Source organism: Amphibalanus amphitrite, unplaced genomic scaffold (genome assembly GCF_019059575.1).
Source record: "Amphibalanus amphitrite isolate SeventyFive unplaced genomic scaffold, NRLGWU_Aamphi_draft 000314F_arrow, whole genome shotgun sequence".
In the NCBI taxonomy this organism is placed as follows: domain Eukaryota; kingdom Metazoa; phylum Arthropoda; class Thecostraca; order Balanomorpha; family Balanidae; genus Amphibalanus; species Amphibalanus amphitrite.
Window position 1 is genome coordinate 138345 of NW_024881809.1, and position 21256 is coordinate 159600.

Here is a 21256-nt window from a genome sequence, read left to right on the forward strand (position 1 = left end):
TGCCAGCCCAGATACTTGCTTCACGCCTTCGGCCTTATTGATGCCGCCGCGGTTCCGCCATTGACAGCTGCTGGCTCAGGCATCTCTGAACAAAGCGAGTGCTAGTGGCTCTCAGAAGGCGGAGACCGAATCCACGCCGGGAGAGGGAGGGACGCTCAAAGGACGAGCGGACCGGACGAGGGGGAGGACCTGCCGCTGACACAGCGCCCGACAGGGGAGGACGGCCTGGTTCCGGTCTCTCTGCAGCAGACATACAGCAGGACGTGACTAGACTGGTAGCTCGGAAATTGGAGAGAAAAGAGAATATAATTTTGTGAGTGGAGCTACGTGCTCGAAATGTATATCAGGTAAAGCTTGGAGTTGAGCTAGAAAGCTGGTAATGCTGCAATGCTGCATGCACTGAAAACAATTCAACCCGCGCACAGCGAGTAAAACCCGCTGCTGGCGGGTACACCTACCCACCACCTAATTTGACACCCTACCAGCGGGTGCGTTTACCCGCATATCGCAGGCTGTCAACCCGAGTATATTGTGTACCTAACCCGCATAGGATGGGGACTCAACCCACACACAGAAGGCAACCTACCCGTTCGCAGCGGGTACACAATCCGCACATGGCGTATTACCTGCGCTGCGTGGGTTGGGAACTCGCTTTCTGCGAGTACAAATATCCGCTGGTAGGGTGTCCAAATCAGCTGGAGGGTAAAGTACCCTCCGGTGGCGGCGTTCAAGGAGGAAAACGCCGCCAACCCGCCGGGATTCGAACCCGATATCTTTGATATTGCAAACCGATGCGCTACCAACTGCGCCACATGCGACCTGGCCCAAAGCGACTGAAATGTCGGTGTATATCAGATTAAAATGAAGAACTGACGGCGGACTCAATACAGAAAGTAAAAAGGCTTATCTCAGACAATTGACATGAATCCGCCTATAGTGTTTTAAATATTAAGGAATAGTTTGGACAAATATTTCATTTGCAATCGTAAACTTGGGAAGCAAGTTGTTTTCGATGCAGATCTGGTCACAAGAGAAGGCGCCTACACAACGCGCCACAAATCATCAACACATGGGTTGCGCGGGCTGAAGCAGGCCGGCGCATGCATGGCCTTGGACCGGCGTAAGCAGGCTGCTGCAGGTTCCGCAGAAAAATCCAGAAAGTCCACGTGGTCATCAGCCATGACACATGCGTGATCAAGGCAACCTGCGTATAGCATGTCACCTACCTTGGCGCAGCGAGTTACACGATGCAAAACCTGCGTGATGCGCTTACTCCGTGGGCGCGAGTAACGCCTGCGGCCACAACCCGCTGCGGACGAGTGATTGACCCCGCCAGAGGAGGTTTCATGTATCCGCGCATGACGGGTTGCTGTTTTACCCGAGTATAGCGGGCGTTGACACCCGTGAAGCGGGTGAAAGCTACGATGATAACGGGATGCTCTGCGAAACGCGGGAAGCTAAACGGGTAGTCAGCCTACCCGGCAGCAAAAACTCGCGCAGAGCGGGTAATTTCTTCAAAATACCCGCGATACTCGGGCCAACTCGCAATCCGCGGGTTGAATTGTTTTCAGTGTGGGTGTAAATCATATGAAGAGCGTGGTAATGCTTATTCGGAGGCAAAAAAAAATCACCATTCAAACAAGCACAACTATGAAAATAAAAAAAGAATCGCTCGGAAGAAAACTTTCGTCATTTCTGAGAGTCTATAGGCAAGCAAAATGATATAATTAGCGCTCCATGACGATTCCGTCTCCTTAGTTTTTTTTCGTCTTTTCAGACAAATGAAGCTGAATACAGCATCGAGCATCAGTGGGGATTTTGCTCCTGTATTTGTTTACGATTTACATCAGTCTCCAATATGACATGACGTTACATTACAAGCGCTGACATCGACTGGCCTCTAAGTGAAACAAGTATGCCGTAAGAAAAATATGTGAGGCTTGAGAATGACTTCATGATCAACAGACAGATGCATTCTGTTAGAAAGATAGATTCATGCTAGATAGCAACTCAGTCACTGCCTACGTATAGGTTCAACATCAAAATAACGACTACCACAGATCCAATCCGGCACTAAGCCTACGGTTATCGTCGTTCGCCGGCTCGTCAGTATCGGGGGTTCTCAGCAATCGACGTACTGACGGCTGCACGCCCTCTAAATGCGATAAACACGGGCCCATCGACTCGGCGGCTATCGACGTCGAGCGACCTGACGAGCAGCCCCCCCCCCCCTTGACGTGGGCTCTCCTCGAGGGGGTGAGGTGAAGGACTCTTATCCGACCGGCCCACAGCCGCCTCCAACCGGCTCGCCCGGCCGTGGTGGCTCAGATGAGGTCATTATCTTGGCGGAGCTGTTGGGAGCCGCGCTGCCCGCCGCGAGCGGCGCTCGGCTGCTGCTGAGACGCTGAACTATAGGACGCTGGTGATGACTTTCTCGGTGCGTCGCCGGGTCGACGATGACTCCCCTCGCGCGACCTTTCGCGGAGGGGAGGCTGAGTCCCTCACGCGCGCGTCGGAGATGGCCTGGGCGTGCGCGCAGCTGATCCACTGAAAGAAACCCAACGAAAATATGGGAGTGTTTTTAAAATGAGAATGCTTAAAACATGTTTATTTCCTCGGACATTACGCATATTTGCTTCAATTTCAAGTAAGGTAATATTGCGAGATGCGGAAGTGTTTTAGACCAAAGCAGAAGTCCTCCGAGTTATGTCATATCATATAGGATTTCTAATACATCTGCAGCTATTGTCATTTTCAGCGCCGTAAAAACCGAAGCCCTGCAGCATCATGCTTGTTATTGACGCCTCCTTTTCTCTGTACCTCTTTTATATGGCGTGGTGTAAACACCTTACCTGGAATAACTTCTCCCAACTGAGTTGTGTCTCCATATTCCACAGGCCTTGTTTCAGGAGTGATCCTCGAATGACGAATATAAACTGCTGGCCGAGAGCCTAGGGAAACAACGAGATACAAAAACACTTCAGATTACGTCTTTTGAACCAATAAATACAATCACCTACAACCAAGTCATACAATGTTTCAGAATACCAGGTGATCGGCATTGAACATACATGAATTACAGACACAGCTTTCAGATAATGGTACAGCATCGATAACCGATCGCGGAAAGATGGTCTAACCGAATATCATCAACTGTTCTATAGATGTTTTAAATGGACGAGTCTGGCTGAAACGATAAGGAGAATTTCACGGATAGAACCTGGCCAGAACCTGGGAATTCGATCTCAGCCTCTCCCCACCGCCCACAGTTCGTGTATTTCAGCACAAATGAATCGGACTGGTCTCTGATATTGATCTCCTGGATGCGTGGCAACGGTTCCCGTGCCAGCTGACGCAAAACACATAATGTAGTTAGGACTCTCTGCCGGTCTTTCCCTGGACTACGTGGTCTGTGAATGCTCACCCATTACGAGAAGCTGCAAATACATGTATATGGTTTTCGCTGAACGCGAGGATAAAGAAAATGGGATGGGAATGAAATTTGCAAAAGGACGTGAAGAGGGAATGACAAGTACCGAATAGCGAATCGCATCAGGACATTTTTGCCATGCAAGGCCTGTTTTTACTAATTGACGTTTATTGCAGACATATCCGTTTCAAATGGTGCCAATTGCTATTAGGTTGCTAGGCTGCGTTCTGTACTAAAAACTAAGTGAACAATCTGGTGCGTTCAATGGGATAAAGTAGTTATATTTGATCTCTTTGGTGCATCAGTCACCTCAACCCCAGTTGTTGTTTTAGTCGGATAAAATATTAATGAAGTGACCCAGAGTTCCTGCAATGGCCGCTGAAAAGTTTGAAGCAAAACTGACCGATCTGTCAAGAAAGTTGACCGCTAATTTCAAACTAATTAGCGCAACCTGGGCAAAGTTCCGTTTCTGCCGCTTACTAAATTTATCTTAATTGCGCGAAAACATGCTTGGAAAAAAAACAGTTGGTTCACACATTTTACTTACTGAACGTGTAAGGTGATGCTTTTTTAGTCTCGACAGTTATGCATTACCATTATCATTGAGCTTGACAAAGTCATTTGTAGGTATTTACAGGTTAAATGCAAATTATGCATCCAGTGTAGATTGGGTTTACAAAAGCAGATGCAATAACCACTTGTGTGCCCCTACCAGCCAAGCTGCCATATGAAAAAGCTCGTTGGATTGTGGATATATCAGCGAAATGTGCATTGCTCGAGCCTCGGGGTGATGCGATGTTTATCAATTAGTATCTGCGAGCAGAGGAGCTGTTTTCGCAGTCAAATTTGAAATTCATATACCTAGTTAGCTGTCATGTAACGAGAACAGTCTAACACAAAATTAACCCGGCAGTTGCTGGGGTATTTCGCCACCCACCGTTTGCTGGGGGGGGGGGGGGGCGTTAAACGCCCCCAGCCGATAACTCGAGAACCAATAGGCGCAGCGAAACGCACCAGGCGGCAAACGAAAGAACGCGACGAGACGCTTCAGATGAGTACTTTAAAGTTAAATTTCGAGGTCACAGGCCAGGTCAAGGTCAGGTCAAACACCTGAAATCTGGCTTTCAGTAGCATGGACTTCAGGACTTCGCAATGGGCGCCTCTCGTCATAAACTCTGTCGAAACGGTGCACAATCCATCATATAAGGCTTACAAGGGTGTCAGCTCCATGTAGGGGTCAGTCAAGCATAGGTCAGGGTCAAGGTCAGGTCAACCGGGTAGGCACATATCCCCGAAAATCAAAACTGATATTCGCAGCCTGTGACACATGTTTTGTGAGTAATGTGGGGCGTAGAACATGATGGTGACATTCATCTTATCATATGTGTACGTTTTTGGCTCAAAAAGTTCATTCTAATAAATGCACATGTATCATTGTCGTGAAGTAGTCACGAAAAATTGCCAAGATTCAGTTCAAGATTTTGGAAAATTCGGAACGATAATCAATAATCAAAGATAGCCATTTGATTGTTCAAGGTATTGGCAGTCTAATGGCGTTTACGGCATATCTGTATGTCTATTTTGTGATTTTATATGATTTTTTGAACATATGCCGTTTTTGGTCGAAAGCTCAGAAATCATGACGTCACTAAAACCTCGATATCCCAAAAATTTTCCGACCGATTTTTTTTGAAACTTTGTCACAATAAACTTCAATCAATTCCCTACAGGTACCTAAAATTTGACGCGCCTGCGGCGCGCCGTTTTTATGCTATGGCCCGGCGAAAAAAGTCGGGGTGTTTAACACCCCCCCCCCCCCAGCAACTCGCGGGTTAAATAAAACCAATATTTATGCTATTTTTCAACTCTGCTCCACTGATTAGCTCTTCGCTGAAACCTTGGCAAAAACGAAATGTATAAACGCATGCAGACCGCTGCATACTGGTGTACATAGACCCATGGACCTCGTTATAGAGGTCTATAGTACAACATATCTAAAAACCCGGCAAAAAAAAAAACATATAAAATGTCAGGATGAGCCAAGCACACTCGGGTGTGAATCAATGGATGTTGTATTCGATGGTCTATTATATATCTATCAAGTGGCGAGCAAATATGGCTTTATAGTTCAGACTTCAGAGACTTCAAAGGTCTGTCTAATGGAGTTTGAAAGCACCATCATGCTTTTGACGCTTTATTAATTATACGCAAATCGCATTAATCACACGCATAGTATGCGACTGGTAAGCACGTTTGGAAAATCAAATTGAATTTCGAATAGATTTGACATAATTAATTGCGACGGCCACCAGCAGTCAACCACAACCTGCCAATTGCTTCTACAAAATAGAGACATGTTGGCCGTTTTCACGACGGGACTTTCGCGCTGGAACCTATTTGATGCCTGAAAAATACCAACCCTTTAAGCATTAGAATGCTTACAACTGAAGTCTTTTGCCTTCAAAATATTTTTCTACACTTCGTTCGAGCTCAAATCCGCCGCCACCTTAGCAGTGACATTGACTTCCGCCGTCTGCTGCGGCTCCACAGCCAAGCCAACGTGGAATTGGGAGAGCTCGGTCATCTGCAGCTGGCAGCTCAGTATATTGCCTTATCATTGTACTAGCACTATATAGATTTGAGAATTTCATAAACGTGCTTACGCTTTAGGTTTACATGAGTGGTAAACTCTTGGATAAATCAATTAATGTAATATTTAGTAGAAAAACAGCAAAGTAACGGGCCACTCATTCGAAAGGTGGAAAGCCTACTATAAAGAACTACCTGAGGTATCAACGGACCAAACAAGTATCTATTAGGCGTGGGCTCGGCATCCGGAAAATCAAGGATAATTTTCCGGGATCAACGGGATCATTCGGTGTTTTAGGCTGACACCGTGCACAACGGACATGCCAACGAGTAAAAGAGCCATTACTGAAGCAAAAACATTATAGAAATATGACTAATTGCATCGATAGTCCCTGCAATACCAGATTATCACCGGTGATCCCGGATAATTTCCCTCATTTTCCGGATGTCGAACGCACGCTAGGTACCCGCTATTTCGTCGTGAAAACGGCTACTAAATACCTAAGACACACTATATAGGCATTTTAGTAACCTTGTCTTCGTCATGGCTGGTCATATGAAAATCAGTTTTCACATTTTAAAATCAGTTTAAATGGTTTACGTTGATCACTGGGCGGGATGAGAGACGCAAGATGTACCTATCCTCGCAGCATAATGAAGGTTGTTTCCTCCAGTAGCGAATACATTGAGCTGGCCTTCAATCAGATACACTGTGACGCCCCAGCACAGCAACTGCCAACTACGCTAGACAGACGTATGGATATCTATAGCTGGTGCTATTGTCATTGTCTGAAACTGTTATACGCCAAGATTTCAGGTCACATCGACTAATTGTGGTCAGGAAAGGAAATAAAAAATGTGTGCAATTTGGCAATGATAAGCGTTCATTTTATGCCGTCCCCTATTTCTATAACATTCCGTGCGACTCATTTTGGCACTCCCTGAATTGACGGCTTCTGTGCGATTTGCCGAACTCGAATGTCTCTGAAAAAAAACTTAGACAGGCTGGGTAAGGCACAAACAAGTCCCGACAGTTTCCCATTTTAGTCACTTACATACGGACCTTGGCTGGGTCGAGCGTGAGGCGAATAAGAACGAACATATCAAGTTCCGTCTACTTTGGCACTGGGAAGGGACTTGACTTTGAGCATAGACCGATGTTTATCAGAAGCTTTCACATTTTGCAAACTTGAAGGAGAGTATCTGTATCTTAGCGGTGGTTTGAAAGGTAATCAACCTGGTCAGGCTGGTGAGCTTCATAGCACCTTTTAAATGTATGTAAAGTTAATAAAGTGTGGAAGCTTCAGTTGGAGATAGGCAACACAAATAGGAAAAAAAAACAGTTCGTAGTGCGTGACAGCTAAACAATAAAACGACCAACCTTGAGATCCGAGCCCTGCGACTGAACTTTTTTTAACAGCTCTATAGGGAAAATATCACAGTTAGCATTCATGTTAGCTACATGCTGACAATAAGCAGAATTTTAGAAAAAAAAATATTTTGTCTCCTTTGGCAGGATGCGTAAACATTCTTTTAACTAATTTGTCGCCCAACATCGCCAAAGACAACAAACGTATAATTCCAATTTCCAGGACATACTACTTTTGCCACGGCATGTCGACAAAAACGAGGGCAAATAATTAGTTTTCCATTCGCATGCATTGACGATCTTTCGTCGGCAGTGCTAAGAAAGACAAGCTACTGGCGGGCAGCGAGCCCACTTCTTGACGTCAGGAAGGGCTGCTTCAAAGTGCCGATCAAAACGTCTGCTTGTACCGTTTTGTGAGAGAGTATCTAATGGAGATGCCAAATGATGCATGCTGGTACAACAACCCGCGCCCCGTAGGGGAGGGGGCTTGTTTGTTTGTTTGTTTGTTTTGTTGGGTTAGGCCCTTTCGGTCGACAAGACCATTGCAGAGCCGGAAGGATGATAGGAATTAGGGGGAGACATTGGTCTGGGCAGGCACCCTAGTGAGTCGCCGGGGCTGAGCCCGTCCAGAGGACAGGCCACCCAGCCCCAAAGCACTCACTGCACCCGGCTACGGGGTGCGCTCCCTCGGGAGCAGCGGTGCCGCTCCAAGGGAGCAGCCCGCATGAGATAAAGTTGCCTGTCCAGCCCGGAAGGGGGTTGCGGCGTGGAGGAGAAGGATTTCTGTATCCTGAGGATAGAAGCACGGATAGGTGGGGAGGGGGCGAAACGGTCCCCCTGTCCTTTTCCGTCGATAGCTCCTAAACGGCTGGAGATATCGCCACCAAACTTTCAGGACCCCTCCGGGCATCAATTTTACACATTGTGACCAAAAAATTTTCCAGACGCTATGATAGGTTGGCCACAAATGACGTCAGAATGACGTCATGTTCTGCCATTTTCGACCGAAAAAAGACCTTCGCGAGAAGAGCTGTCAGGCCTACAGCTTTGAAGATACAGAAAAATGAACAAGTTATAAAAGGTGTAGAATCGACAGGGCTACAAAACTGTTATCTCGGATTTTAAAATTTTTTAGTTTCGACCCCAAAAAATCAAAAATGCAATTTTTTGTATATATTAGCAAAAAAATCCTAGAAGTTTTTTGAGTTTCGAAAAAAACGGAATATATGTGATAGTACCTAACGTCTCCTATCTACATACCAAATTTCAGATCGATATCTCCTTTTTTGGCCAAGTTATAGCGAAAAAACTGTTCAAAAATGATGACGTCAAATTTTCAAACTCAATTTTTGGCAATTCTAGACCACGTAGGGCAAAACAAAGACCACCATTGGACTCTCCGTGACGAGCTGCATCGAATGTATACCCATTTTATCCAAAAATATCAACTTTGAAAATTTGACCTAATTTGACCTGACCTTCACCTGACCTTGACCTGACCTTAACCTGACCTACACCGGAACATAATCTAAACTGACCCCAAAGGCTGTCTGACCCACATAATCGCATTTGTCATGTAAAATGGACCATAAAACATGTATCACACGACACTTTCATATTGTGACCCCCAGTGCCCTGCCCTCTGTGACCTGACCTGGTATCAGTGACCTCAGATAGCGAAGTATGTGTTTGGCGGACAATGTACCATCGATGGTTTTCAATAACTCACCAATTTACTCGATTTCACAACACATTTCTGGAAATGCCTGTGAAAGGTGAAAATCAGACCTCTGACCTGACCTGTGACGTCATCGGTTTGACCTAGGTCAATGAAATTTTGTCACAAGGTAGTTCCCCGGTGGGGCTATCGAACGCCGTTTGAATTTTGGAAATCGGCCTGTAAATTTCCGAGATCTTAGGGGGGCCGAAACGCCCCCCCCCCCCTTACGGGTGGTAGGGTCCGCCGGTAGCCCTACGGGGCGCGGGTTAACCCTCGCCCGCACATGGGGGGGGGGGTTGCTACCCCCAGGTAGTCTTTCTGCTCTGCACTCAACATTTTTAGAGCTAGGAGGCTGATTTTTCGTATAGCTGCTCCTCTATCCTTTCTTGATGTCCACTGAAAATTTCAAGTTCCTGTGGTTTTTGGTTTCGGAGATATGACCTTGTTTTTCAGGTCATGTCATAACCCAAATGGCCAATTCTCAACATCTTGCGTTGGCTATGGGCCTTGTGAGCTTTTGACACCTTGATTTCGGCCTTTTTTGCCAGTCTTACCTCCCACCTATCATGGAACATGTTGTTCGACGATGTACAGATGTCAAGGTTAAGGTCAAGGTCAACCTAGGTCATCTAAAATAATTGCGTTTTGGGCAAGCGGAATTTACTTTTTGTGAAGTTTTTTGTCTGCATTTTTTGGTAAAAGCTTCTCAGATCATCATTTCATGTAATATGGACACATAAACAATCGGTGCACACATCAGTATACACACAGACACACACAGACATACAAACAAATATAATTGACCTTGACCTAACTTGACCTGAAATGACCTCAGCAGCAAAAACCTGGTCGGGTAGTGTGACAAAGAGGTTCTAGCTAGCTTGGCACCAGAAAACGGCATCGTCATCGGTATATGATAAGCAGCGCACTTGATATCCAACGGTGACCAAAAACAGCAACATTTTTTAGTTTGACCTGACCTGGAAGGTCAATGACTGACCTGAGAAGGTAAAACTGTGTATCATTGGATTCGTCTCTTCCCAAAGAATCTTTTTGGTCTTTACCGCTAAGCTGATCTCCAACAGGAACGAAATGTCGCGGGGGGGTGGGGGTGGCAACCCCCCCCCCATGTGCGTTCTAGGATGGGAAAATGGCATGTGCGGGCGAGGGTTAATATGCTTATTTTCAAAAAAAAGGTAAAAAAAAAAAACAGGAATCATCGGACGGAAATTCTGTGAATATGGGATGTGATGACGCTCAGTAGATATTTTGTGCGGTAAAAAAATGCTTATTTTGAAACATGCTATAGCCGGAGCGAATGCAAATCTATTTCATACCACATCATGCAGTAGCATCACATTTCCTTCGATAAATGATTATATTGTTGACATTCGTCGTCTTCATACGTCCCGACCGTGGTTCTATAATTTAGGGAGTCCCACTCTGAGCTTGAAGACTGAGGTGAATTCCAAATGTCTCTAAACTTGGGTTGAGATAATTATAAATGAGGCTTTTGAGGATCACGAAAGACCCCCGATGAAATAGAGGAACGAACATGGAAAAGAATCGAGGCAGGAGAGAAAAGGCGCCGGGAAAAAGTTTGAAATGAAAAGAATCTAAAGTTCGCAAAACACAGAACCCTCAGTGAAGCACTGAGTGTTGGGAATAGCATTTATTGCTGGTATCAGCAAAGTGTATTAGCACGCGCAGTGGAAGGGTTGCGAGTACTATACGCCCAGTGGAAGGGCGGATGTCGCCCCTCCCCCTCCCCCCATAAGATCTCAGCTCCCACTGAAGCTAGAAAGACGAAATTTGAAGGGTAGGTGGGGGTCCTGAGGAACTCTTTTTGTGTGAATTTCATGACCCTAGGTATTTCATCTTCAAGGTCGAATGAGGTCAAATGTGGTCAACTCTGCACCATATGACCGACTTTTTTTGCGTTTACAGCCGATGGCTCAAATAAGTTACCGGCCGATTTTCTTTTGTCTTTCACTATACGAAAGAACAAACATTTCAGAGTATTCAAAGTGAATTTCATGTTAACCCGCGCCCGGCTGGGGGTCCTGGATTTCCACGCCCTGCTGGGGGGGGGGGGGGTGTTTGAACACCCCCCCCCCTTCTAACTCGGCTCCTGGGCCACGTAGCGATACGCGGAAGGCGGCGTTCGAAAGAGCGTCAAAAATAATGACGAAATCACTTCGGTCAATTTTTTGGTCAGGTCAAAGGTCAGGTCACCAGAGGTCATTGAAGGCAAATTTTCGCCGATTTCCAGGTCGAATGTCGAAAATTTCCAAGAAGCCAACGCATAACTCGGGAACCAATAGAGCTACAGCGCCGCGGAAAAGCGCATTCGATAGCCCTATTAACGCCCTTTCTGAGTAATTCTCTCAGATTTGACCTAACGTCAACGGTTTTGCCTGCAGGGGGCAAAAACTGCAAAAATAGCCGATTTTTTCGGAAACAGTTTTTCTGCAATAACTTTTGACCCAAGCATTGTACGAGCTTACTTTTACCGGCGTCGTGTTCCTCTCGTCAAGACGCATCGAACGAACTATAATTTGACCCTGAAAGGTCAACTTGAAAATTTGACCTCAGGTCAAGGTCATGACCTGACCGGAAAGGGTCATGTTGCATATCAGTCGATCCGTATCGTCGAGCTGAACACATCTAAGGCGTTTTCATCGCTCTAGCATGCCTCTATCAAAAATTATTTGCGAAAAACCGTTAGATACCATTCGTGACCTAAGATGACCTCAGGGCATAAACAGGGGTCACAGACACCATTTTCATGTTCAGTGTGTCTAAACCACTTGTAATTCAGTGTTTGGGAGTGTTTATAATGTCTTTCGTCCAAAACAGGCGCATTTCAATTTTCTCCCATTGACTTATAATGGTGAGGTCGCAAAATGGACCTGACCTTAGGTCATCGATATCAAAATTCTGAGATATACATTTTGTACATGCTAATGCTCCTAGCAATCGCTGAAAGTTTCAAAGCGATCGGTCACTCGGTGTAGCTATGACAGACATTGAAACTTTTTATGAGGTGAGGTCACTTCGAGTGACCTGGTGACCTGACCTTGAATGACCTTGGTCTGAAATTTTCACAACATGTGTAGAATTGATGTATGATAACCCGCGCCCGGCTGGGGGTCCTGGATTTCCACGCCCTGCTGGGGGGGGGGGGGTGTTCAAACACCCCCCTTCTAACTCGGCTCCTGGGCCACGTAGCGATACGCGGAAGGCGGCGTTCGAAAGAGCGTCAAAAATAATATCGAAATCACTTCGGTCAATTTTTTGGTCAGGTCAAAGGTCAGGTCACCAGAGGTCATTGAAGGCAAAATTTCGCCGATTTCCAGGTCGAATGTCGAAAATTTCCAAGAAGCCAACGCATAACTCGGGAACCAATAGAGCTACAGCGCCGCGGAAAAGCGCATTCGATAGCCCTATTAACGCCCTTTCTGAGTAATTCTCTCAGATTTGACCTAGCTTCAACGGTTTTGCCTGCAGGGGGTTAAAACTGCAAAAATAGCCGATTTTTTCGGAAACAGTTCTTCTGCAATAACTTTTGACCCAAACCTTGTACGAGCTTACTTTTACCGGCATCGTGTTCCTCTCGTCAAGACGCATCGAATGAACTATAATTTGACCTTGAAAGGTCAACTTGAAAATTTGACCTCAGGTCAAGGTCATGACCTGACCGGAAAGGGTCATGTTGCATATCAGTCGATCCGTATCGGCGAGCTGAACACATCTAAGGCGTTTTCATCGCTCTAGCATGCCTCTATCAAAAGTTATTTGCGAAAAACTCTTAGATACCATTCGTGACCTAAGATGACCTCAGGGGCATAAACAGGGGTCACGGACACTATTTTCATGTTCAGTGTGTCTAAACCACTTGTACTTCAGTGTTTGGGAGTGTTTATAATGCCTTTCGTCCAAAAGAGGCGCATTTCAATTTTCTCCCATTGACTTATAATGGGGAGGTCGCAAAATTGACCTGACCTTAGGTCATCGATATCAAAATTCTGAGATATACATTTTGTACATGCTATTGCTCTTAGTAATCGCTGAAAGTTTCAAAGCGATCGGTCACTCGGTGTAGCTATGGCAGACATTGAAACTTTTTATGAGGTGAGGTCACTTCAAGTGACCTGGTGACCTGACCTTGAATGACCTTGGTCTGAAAATTTCACAACATGTGTAGAATTGATGTATGATAAGGTGTACCAAAAACGGCGGCGCTCCGCGCCGCCGTTTTTGAGATATTCGCGAAAAACCACAGGGGGGGGGTGTTCAAACACCCCCCCCCCCCCAGCAGGGCGCGGGATAAGGTGTACCAAAAACGGCGGCGCTCCGCGCCGCCGTTTTTGAGATATTCGCGAAAAACCACAGGGGGGGGGGTGTTCAAACACCCCCCCCCCCCAGCAGGGCGCGGGTTAATCCAATCATAAATATGGCAGTTAGGAGCCTGTTAAGAGCAAGATGTCGCCACTTGAGGCGGAACCGGCCGACGCGGTAAACGCGACAATCACAATTTTGTGTTTACACGTTCATGACGTGAATCGAATGTAATCAGCGGTAAGGAGCGCGATGTGAAGACGGAACCATCCCGCCCCGGCACAGTGTACAAACTGATTTGCTTATTTCTTGCACGAGAAGATCCGAAATTCAATCATAGACAGGTAGTCGAAATTTCACACTAATGCGATATTCGTGGCGCGATTTATTGGCGAAAAACAGGTGGGTGGGTAAAATGGCGCGTGTTAAATCACAGCATAGTTTTATCACACTACCTATGGTTATAACAATCGGAATGATGACCCTGCGTGAATGGTACACACATGTAGGGTAGCCTGGGGCAAGACGCCCCAGATAATTTATTTTGCTACATAACTTTTGTCCTACATCACCTGGAAGGCCAAATTTGTGCTCAATGCGTTCGTTGGACATTTTACTTTAAGTTCCACCCCTCAAATTCATTCACTTATGATCTGACTCCCAGCTATGAAGTGATTTGTGAAGCAACTGCAAATGGGGCATTTTGCCCCGACCCCAGGGCAAAACGCCCCACGGCCCGGGGCAAGAAGCCCCATACTCTAGATTAAAGATTAAACATGCTAGTTGACCAAATCTTATATGAGAGGTCCGTTAGACCTTGGGAGGCACGGCACTGAAGTTAGCACCTTCCATCCTATCAGGTGTTCAGCTATAACACTATTGTATGAGCAGGTTTTTCACCTGCCTCATAAGGCCAAATAATAAATTATTGCCATGCAACTGTCAACCAAATACTTCCTTTGCCATCCGGTTGCTGAGAAAACTGCACATAAATGCATAGAAACTTACTGTTAGCCAGCTACCGAACATTAGGAAGTGGGTAGTACGAACAACACATGAGGCAAAACGCCCCATGGGGCTTTTTGCCCCGCGACCTACTGGGGCGTTTTACCCCATCACGTAGTTCGGTCAAAAAACAACGCCCTGCACTCCAGCAAGACATAATTTAACACGAACCAACCCGGCATTATAAGCGTTAGATAATAGTTGTTCAAAATACATAAAAGTCGTTAACCTGATGTGGACCATAAAAGAACGCCATGATGCATAACCTGACAACAAAACATAAAAATCACTCCAAAAACACATTTTTGGCTATATCTCCCTAAGGAGTCATCACAATTTCTTTTCAGTCTGGTCATATAATGATCATATAGTGCACGTTTTATAGAAGAGAGAATATTTCCCCAGATCCTTGCCAGTTCCGAGAAACATCGGTGAGGCGTTTTACCTCGGCGGGGCGACTTGCCCCGGTCTACCCTATCGTGTTATCCACCGGAGTCTCACCGTCATTTGGTAGGGCAGCGCGCCATAGGTGACATGTCGACAGCACAGCTCCCTGGCTATTTTAGCGCATTGCTCTTCCGAGTCTAGTCGAGTGATCACTTTGTTCACGAAACCCATCACCCTGTAACAAATGCAGAGGTGCGCAAAAAAGTTATAATAGTGATTTCCCGCTACATCCTTAATTCATCATTCATAAATCTTTACAACTCACCATGCAGTAAGAATAAAGCATACTCAGAAGTCAAAAAGACGATCTTGTTGGCATAGATCATAACACACCGCTTTTACATATATCAATACGAAAGATAACCAGTTGCAGGGTTGCCAGGTTTTATGGGACGATGCGGATGACTCCACATCACACCATCTTGTATTGTTCAGCTTTCTCGAAATCCCCTCAGACAACTTACCGGGATGAGTGATTTCGGAGCTCGTGAGACGTCTTCAACTGGTCGATTTCGACGTTTCTAAAAGCCGGAAATGTCCTCTTTCATGTCTGGATATGCCTCGAACAATCTGCAAAGAGGGAAAACGAGGACATAAGGAGAGCTGCAGCTGAAACGTGTTTTGATTGGTATTTGGTCGTTCCGTAAGGGTGTTTATGCTCTGACCACTGAACAAAGCAACACATCATTGTAATGTCATACTCATAAATAATCCCAGTCTCAGATCACCAAGGACCAGTCAAAATGCCTCAGTTGTTAGAAAATATGAATATTCTCCGAGTACACACGACTCCGATCGCTTACGTTCTATATGTTGCAGGCACTTTAGAAAATCAGTCATTTTGTAAAATGCCTAGGTATTTTGCAAAATGCCTGATTTTCCAGGCTTTTTGCAAAAAGCCTAGGCATTTTACAAAATGACTGACTCTCCAGTCATTTTGCAAAATGCCTAGGCATTTTACAAAATACCTAGCCATTTTACAAAATGACTGAGCAGCGTGTTGTAGATACGAGTACCTAATTATATACGTTTTGGTAGCGTGTAGGTGGACCGAGGAGTCCAGCATTATGACCAGAGGAGTCCAGCAGTGGGAAGTCCATACCTACCTCTCTCTATTTTGAGAAGTGCAGGCCCGCGACATTTCCAACCCCCACGTCAGCGACGCTGCTGGATGTAAAATGATCGATCTGGAGCGTCAACAAACGACTGGCCCTATGCCGGCCTGTATCTGTAAAACCATTAGGGGTCGGGAGGATTCGATCCCACACACTTAGGCGTTAGTGTCTTCTGAAACCAACGCTCTCGTCCTACGCCAAGCGACCTGATGATTCTCCCGATGTGGAGCTTGATATTTTTAACTGAGACCATGCAAGTAGGTACTCAAAGCTGTCAAACAAAGACACAATCAAACAAAGACTACACTCATTCGTTTACATGTAATTGTACACCAACCGGGCCTGCCTATTGACTAGGGCCGGTCTCCGGCTGGTTTTGTTAGGTCTAGTTTCAGGCAGAACATGAACGGCGTTGATGTACTTGGGAGTTTTTACAGCGTTAACTAAACAATGCTTTATGCTACAGCCGAGTCTGCAACTCAACCTGGTCGTTACTCAGCATTGTCGTCATCACAGAGCATCAAATCGATCAGCTACAGGCTGAACACGTACCTGTAGGGTATTGGAAGACGTCCAAAAACTGTTGGCCATAGTATCTGTAGTGGGATCTACGTTCCATGCTGGTCAGGCATTTTGCAAAATGCCTAGTCATTTTGTAAAATGGCAAGCCATTTTGAAAAAAGCCTGGTTGCGTTCAGTCATTTTTCAAACAGCCGTCTTTTTGTAAAATGCCTAGGCATTTTACAAAATGACTGATTTTCTAAAGAACCTGCAACATATATATACCATAGTCATTTGTCGTTCACATGCCATCCACCTCGGGGTAACTGCTGCACACTTCCCGTCCCCACAGCTGCAGCGGCCCAGCGTGACGCAGCGTTTCTGCCGGCGCGGCGGCCGCACTCCGCTAACCTTGAGCGGCGCGGCGTGGGAGGGCGGGGCCGGCAGATACCCGCAGCGCCTCTTCACGGCACATGCGGCTGAGAGGCGCCGCCACTGGTGGAAGGAGGCAGCTACAGCGCAGCGCGGTACAGCGGTCAGCCGTGACCCGTGACAAGGGGTCACCATGTGGGCGGTGGCGCTGGCCGTGGTGTTGGTGCTGGTGACACTGGTGTGGCGCAGCCGAAATTCCAACAAGAAACTTCCCCCAGGTAAGATGCAACGAGGGATAGCGTCATTTTGTGGGCCGTGAAAATTACCAAATTAACTATGTGCCCTGTTTTCGTTCAACTTCATATATCTATGGATAATGCTTAATGTGCCCTGCTGATGCACAATGCTTGTCCAAAGAAGATCTATGTTGACAGTTAGTTGACATGCATCAAGGGCACAAATAGCCGTATTCACAACAGCTTATCTAGTGAATGCACCAAACTTGACCATATCTAACCAAATATCTCGTACAGAGGCCAGTTTTACCAGCAGAAAATTAGCCGCCTGCCGGAATGTTTTGCCTAAAGACCGCTTCACATACGGAACATAAATGGTAAAGCCCTATCCGCTTACGTGCCTATCACATTTGCGTTTACGCTCCGTATGTGTAACGATCTTAAGGCAAAAAATTCCGGCAGGTGGCTATTTTTCTGTTGGTAAAACTGGCCTCAGTACAACAAATATCTTCCAGTCGTGAATTTATTTAAATGCTTTACTTTCGACGATAATGTCTGATAATTTGATAAATCAGGTATATGAGAAGCAATTGCCACGAAAGATAAAAACCTACAAAGGAACTCCCTTTTCCGACGGCACCCAGTCGATGGAATTTGAAAGCAAAGAAGGAAAGCAATGACCATTTCATTCAAAACGCGGAAGCCATCGCGTACTAAACGGATAAAAAGGGTCAAACAGATGCCAGGGGTCCGTCGTGAAACGGCTTCTATTCGATGATATGAAGTTAATTCGACCAATCTGCACCAAATGTGACCAAATGTTTGCCAGATAACCGTCGTGAAAACGGCTAATTGTTACACGGACCATGTTTCGTAGCTTAGGCAGTGTTGTCTGCGTAGGTAATCGTGAGTCCGTGACCCACTCCATGTACTGTTGTGGGTGATAAAACAACGAGCAAGCCATTGACGTTCTTTCCCCTTTCAGGGCCGGGTGGATTGCCTTTTATCGGCCAAGCAGTCGTGAACGGCAACATACGCAAAGAACTTCAATTCATCGAATGGTACAAGCAGTACGGTCCAATTTATCACTTCACATCGCTTGGGGAGAAGATGATCGTGCTTTCTGACCCTGATATTATACGGGAAGCCTTCTCAAAGACCGAGACAACAGATCGTCAGTCCAACGCGATGTTTACGCTTCTTTATGCTGACACCGGTCTCATCTTCAGTAGCGGAGAACTCTGGAAGCAGTCACGACGCTTCTCGCTCCACCATTTGCGCAACTTTGGCATGGGCGGTGCGAAACTGGAAGGAGTCATCCGAGACCAAGTGGAGGAGTTACTCGACCGGGTTGTGATGCCGAACGAGGGCAAACCATTCTGTATCGATGACAACCTCCAGAACGCTATCGCCAACATCATATGGGGCATGGTGTCTAGTCAGAGGTTTGACATCACTGATACGCGGGCGCTGAGTGTCATGAAACCGCTTGATGACCTTGTGTACTTTCTTCCAACCATCTTCCTCGTCGCATTGTGCCCCCCGCTGATGTATCTGCCGGAATGGCTAACAAAGCTTGACAAGGTGAAAGCCATGTTTCAGTTACCAATTGACAACCTTATCCAACCGGCGATCGACGAGCATGACCGAACGGTGGACTTGAATGGCGAGCCTCGCGACTACATCGACTGCATGCTGCAGGAGCGCAGTCGCAACCCGCAGCTCTTCACCAACAGACACATGATTCGCTCCATCTTCGACCTGTTTATTGCGGGCTACGACACAACCACCTCCACCCTACGCTGGGTCTTCCTTTACTGCTGCAAGTTCCCGCAAATTCAACGTAAGCTGCGTGAGGAGATTGCCAACATTGTTGGCAAGGAACGTTCGCCGGCACTATCGGATCGTCCCCGCATGCCCTACACAGAGGCCTTCATAATGGAGACTCAACGGATGGCCAACATCGCCCCCTTCGGTGTGGAGCACGTGACTCGCGAAGAGATCCAGCTTGGTGGCTACACGATCCCGCGCGGAGCCCAAGTCATCTCGCTGCTGATGGCCGTACACATGGACGAAAAGCACTTCCCGGAGCCGGAGGTGTTCCGCCCAGAGCGGTTCCTCGACGACCAGGGTCGTGTCAAGCCGAATCGCGCCCTGATGCCGTTCTCGGTGGGCAAACGGTCGTGTCTGGGGGAGGCCCTGGCGCGTGCCGAACTCTTCCTGTTCGTCACGGCGTTGCTGCAGCGCTACTCGCTGCGGTTCCCGGACGGATTTGATGGCGACCTCAGCTGCAGTGAATCTAAATTCATTCGACAGCCGAACCGATATGACCTGGTTATGGAGAGGTCATGAGTTCTGGTTGATGTCAATGTAAGAATGCAACGCAATACTGTAAGCAAAGGACAGCATACCATGTTACCTTCTTGTGCTGTTAGTAGGATAGTGAAGTGAAGCGAGAGACAACACAAATGTAGCTTAGCGCAATGCCTAGCCTGAGCCAGGGTGATTTACCGAACGCGTTTACTCCAGGCGAGGAGAACCCTCCCCACTCCACGTTCCGGGTAAGTAAATGTGTGTGCGATTGCGTAATCAGAGCACTTACGTAAATGATCCACCCAATGCACGGCAACTCTTCGCATGTCATTCGCAATATCATATACATGTTTTAGTCTGACAATCAGAGACAGTTTGCTTGAGCTGTTTGAACTACTGGTCGTTGTGACAACATAAAGAATAGCAGACCAAAATGTTCTTATACTATTTTTAAAGATAAATGTCGATGGATTTACGTCACCCAATCTAGGAGGGGCAAACAGTTTTCAATGCCGTTGAATGTGGATGTTCCGCACTTCCAACGGGTGGATTTTTGCAGCTTCCCTGCTTTGACAGCACTCGTTCATGACCAATTTAGTCCCTGGGCAGCGGGCACTGAGCTGAACGCTGGTGACTCTGCTATCTGTCTGTAATCGTTTTGGCCCAGCAATATATCTAAGGGCCGATAAATGTAAGTGTATAACAATGTCTTTTCCACGCCGTTCCATGTCTATGTCTGCATTTTATCAGCGTTGTTTAACCCTCGCCCATGTCGGGGGGGGGGTTGGTGCAACCCCCCCCCTGAGGCTTTTCGAAAATAGTGCAAAAACGGCGGCGCGCAGCGCCGCCAAATTTTGGGTACCTTATGGGGCAAACCTTGCGCATCTTTTTATAAAAAAAAAATTTGACCGGGTCATGTCAGGTCACGGAGTTATGACGTCACAAAGGGAACAGCCTCCGGCCGGATTTTCACAAACTGAGTGCCAACGCCCGAGGTTTCCTGCCGGTGGTACGGACATCGGTTGATGGATCGTGATGAAACTTCCCATGCATGTTGGGGCAAGTATTGGCTATCATATGGTATAAGAAACTTGACCGGGTCAGGTCAGGTCACGGAGCTATGACGTCACAAGAGGAACAGCGTCCGGTACTATTTTTGAAAAGCGCCCGAACCACTATTTTGCTAATTCTTGTCACCTCAATGGGAATATGCAGCAATATTAGCTTCTATAGGGAGCAAATGGACCTCCCAAATCCAAAAATATAATCAGATTTCAAAAATTTAAATTTTGATTTTTCGAATTTCTGCCGCCGACTGTGACCTTGCCGACTTCCGGCGCTCCCAACGCGCCATTTTTAGAGCTAGGGAAACGAAATACATACCAAACGATAGAGAATTGATCAAGGAACACGATAGTGAAGGTTTCAAGTCGATATCTCCCACCGTTTCGCCGCAATCGCCGCGGAAAGTTGAAAAAAGTCTATTTTTCCGAAAATTTGACCTTTGACCGGTCAAAAGTAGGTCAAATGTTGACCTATGACCAAAAAATATACCACCAATCGCGAGATCTCGGCGAGAGCAATCCGTTGGTCTTTTCCGCTAAGCTCTACGACGCTCCGTTTTCAAACGCCAAGGGGGGGTCGCACCACCCCCCCCCCCCCTGCATGGGCGAAGGTGGCAGATCGCCGTTTACGGGCGAGGGTTAATATACCATTTGATTCAGCACCAACTGCATCAAACACTTCATTTCTTACTACTACGCGCTTTTTGCTTTATCATATTTACGAGGGTCCTAATGGGTAACGACATTATCAATA

At 46.5% G+C, this 21256-nt stretch overlaps 1 protein-coding gene and 1 long non-coding RNA gene across 3 annotated transcripts in view; one reads left to right on the top strand and one right to left on the bottom strand.

The window, feature by feature from the left end:
• Nucleotides 1-1816: 1816 nt before the first annotated feature.
• Nucleotides 1817-21256, bottom strand: part of LOC122388239 — a 49620-nt gene continuing 30180 nt past the window's right edge. The window contains exons 1-5 of one of the 2 annotated variants that reach the window (XR_006257758.1): nt 16008-16050; nt 15366-15471; nt 14956-15076; nt 2853-2951; nt 1817-2547 (exon numbers count right to left, since the gene is read on the bottom strand). This is a non-coding gene — a long non-coding RNA (uncharacterized LOC122388239). Of the gene's footprint in view, nt 2548-2852; nt 2952-14955; nt 15077-15365; nt 15472-16007; nt 16051-21256 lie in introns of those variants that run through there. The other variant, XR_006257759.1, reaches the window with a different exon arrangement.
• Nucleotides 16903-21164, top strand: LOC122388238 (cytochrome P450 2C15-like). Its single transcript, XM_043379125.1, has 2 exons — nt 16903-17167; nt 18111-21164. Exons 1-2 carry the CDS (start codon nt 17083-17085, stop codon nt 19475-19477), a joined length of 1452 nt encoding a protein of 483 aa, XP_043235060.1. The 5' UTR covers nt 16903-17082; the 3' UTR covers nt 19478-21164.